Source organism: Octodon degus, unplaced genomic scaffold (genome assembly GCF_000260255.1).
Source record: "Octodon degus isolate 3935 unplaced genomic scaffold, OctDeg1.0 scaffold00126, whole genome shotgun sequence".
Lineage (NCBI taxonomy): Eukaryota > Metazoa > Chordata > Mammalia > Rodentia > Octodontidae > Octodon > Octodon degus.
Window position 1 is genome coordinate 2,165,159 of NW_004524702.1, and position 2,756 is coordinate 2,167,914.

The following is a 2,756-nucleotide window of genomic DNA, read 5'->3' on the forward strand; positions in this document are numbered from 1 at the left end:
CTCCTGTTTCCCTCCCCCTGCCCCTTTCTCCTCTCCCCCTCTCTCCAAACCCAGGACCTTGCACTTTTCTAGTCATGAATTTCTAAGGCACTCTTTGTCACGGAAATACCTTATTTTTCTATCAGTTTTGAAAGGTAGTTTGGCAGAATATATCAGTTTGGGTTGGAAGCTGTTTTCTCTTAGGGCTTAAAATACTTCACTGCAAGCTTTTCTTGCATTTAAGGTTTGTGATGAGAAACTTGCTGAAACTTTGCTTTTCTCTGCCAGCTTTTAAGATTTGACCTTCGTGTTGGACTTCGCAGATTCCAGCTTGACATGCTGTTTCTTTCCCATTCGCGGTGATCTGGCCTCCTGCAGGCTTCCCACGTGCCACCTGAATCCTCTCCCTGTGCTGAGGCAGCTTTCTGCTGCTGTTGCAGTAGGCGGCTTGCACGCCCCTTGCGCTGCCTTCTGCACTTCGCTGGTCCTCGTTAGCCTTCGCGGCCCTGGGTCTGCTGGTCCTGGTCGCTTGTCCTTCTGAAGCCGGGAGGCGTGCAGGCGGAGTCTCCGAGAGGCGCGGTGACTGCTACCCTGTAGTTGTTCCTCCAGAGTGGAGGCCCGGCAGAGGGGTGCAGCGCAGGTGCCCGGGGGCACAGTGAGCTGGGTCAGCCCCAGGCTGGCAACCCACACCCTCCGGGGCTGTGCGCTTTCCCACTGCCAGAATCAAGATGTCCTGCCGCTTGTCCTTGTTGTCCTGTGGCTGAGGCTGCCACCCTCCTGGTTCTCACGCTGTCTTCTTCTGCCCTTTCCCAGGCACCCTGGCTCTGGAGAAGGCTGCGTGGCAAGAGGTGGACAGTGGTGGCTTTCTTCCTGTCAGTGACCCTGTCGGCGATGACTGTCACCCGCCTTCCCTCAGAGCGTCCAGCCACCCATCCGAACCTCGGGCCCATGGAGCCTTGGGGCGACAAGGGTGCCTCCAGGCCTCGTGTCCGGCAGGTCCTGAGCTCAAGCCAGGGGCAGCGGACAAGGACGCAGGAACTCTGGCAGGGCCGGGCTTGGCCCAGAGAGCTCACTGTTGGTGCTGAGAAGCGTGGCCCCCAGGGGCGAATGGACAGGAGCCACCCACCCCCCAGAAGGGACAGCACACGCCCAAGAAGAGTCAGGAGGGACGTGGCTTTGGCAGGAGACCCAGGACCCCGCACTGAGCATCTCGTGCTTCTGAGAGAGGAGGTCGCAGACCCAGGAGCTGAAGCCCAGGCCCAGCCTGGGCATGAGGGTCCTATGGAGCAAATACAGAACGGGACAGGCACCTCGGGTAGCCCACATGCAGGGGCCAACAGGGCAGCTGACGCCCGGCTGACACCTTGGCCCCATCTGGCAGAGGGCCTGGGCCTGGGGGCCCACCGCTGGCCTGGCTCCATTGAGGATCTGCAGGGGTCCGAGTGGTGTGGCCCTGACCCGCCGGCTGTCCCAGGACAGACCCCCCCATGGCTCACAGAGCACGACGTGCAGGTGCTGCGGCTGCTGACCCGTGGCCGAGTGGTGGGCAAAGCCAGGGTCCCCGGGCACGGGCAGGTGCTGCAGGTCGAGCTGTCTGCTGAGGACACCAGCCAGGACACAGCCCTTCCCAAGCCCGCTCCACGCTGCTCCCGTGGCCTCTGTGGCTTGATCAAGCGGCCAGAGGACTTGCTTGAGGTGCTGTCCTTCCACCTGGACCGTGTGCTGGGGCTGCGCCGAAGTCTGCCCGCTGTGGCCCGCCGCTTCCGCAGCCCCCTGCTGCCCTACCGCTTCACAGACGGTGGCGCCAGGCCTGTGATCTGGTGGGCGCCTGACGTGAGGCACCTGGCCGACCCCGAGGAGGACCAGAACTCTCTGGCTTTGGGCTGGCTGCAGTACCAGGCCCTGCTGGCACACGGCTGCAGCGGTGGGCCAGAGCAGGCCCCGTGCCCAGGCATCCACCACGCAGAGTGGGCACGCCTGGCGCTGTTCGACTTCCTGCTGCAAGTAAGTGGGCGGGGTAGGGAGGCCTGCACTGTCTGCCCCTGGGCGGTGCGGGACCCTCCCACTGCCTGGCCTCTGGACCACCGAGCAGCTGTTACTTTTGAGCACTGTTTACTTACGCAGTGGGCCTGGAGCCAGCTCACACCGACTCACACACTCACACGAGCTAATGGCTCAGATGTTCAGGACGCTGCAGGTCAGCTGTGAGCCCAAGCGTTATGCACGCTCTGAGTAAACAGCTCCACAGGCAGAGGTGGCAAGCACCTTCTGACGGCTGTGCCACGTGCTCGCTGCCCTTGTGCCATCACCGTCCCTAGCGTCTGTGTTGCGGCTGGCGTACGGCCTGCACTCTCTCATGTTGGTCGTGGAAGCCACCAAGCGAGCAAAGGTTTGCACCAGGGAAATCAGCAAATCTAGCTGGGCCTGTCTGTGGGGGACCATTGCCCAGCCCACCACTCGGTGCCACTCATCTCTGTACCGTGGGACCGGAGGTGGGTGTGGAATTTGACAGAAGAGAAGCAGAGATGGAGCGTTCACTGTGGCCACTGTGGTCAGAGGGAGAGGAGAAGCAGAGCTGGAAGGGTTACCGCAGCCACTGCAGTCACCGTGGCCACCGCGGCCACTGCAGTCACCATGGTCACCGTGGCCACTGCAGTCACCATGGTCACCGCATCCACTGCAGTCACCATGGTCACCGCATCCACTGTAGTCCCCGTGACCACCACAGCCACTGCAGTCACCATGGTCACCGCATCCACTGCAGTCACCGTGGCCAC

General features: G+C 62.0%; 1 protein-coding gene across 1 annotated transcript in view; it reads left to right on the forward strand.

The window, feature by feature from the left end:
* The window catches only part of Fam198a (family with sequence similarity 198 member A), a 47,173-nt gene that overhangs the window by 31,417 nt on the left and 13,000 nt on the right, over positions 1-2,756 (forward strand). The window contains exon 2 of the mRNA XM_012516779.2: positions 793-1,983. Coding sequence (XP_012372233.2) covers positions 793-1,983 — 1,191 coding nt within the window. The remainder of the gene's footprint in view (positions 1-792; positions 1,984-2,756) is intronic.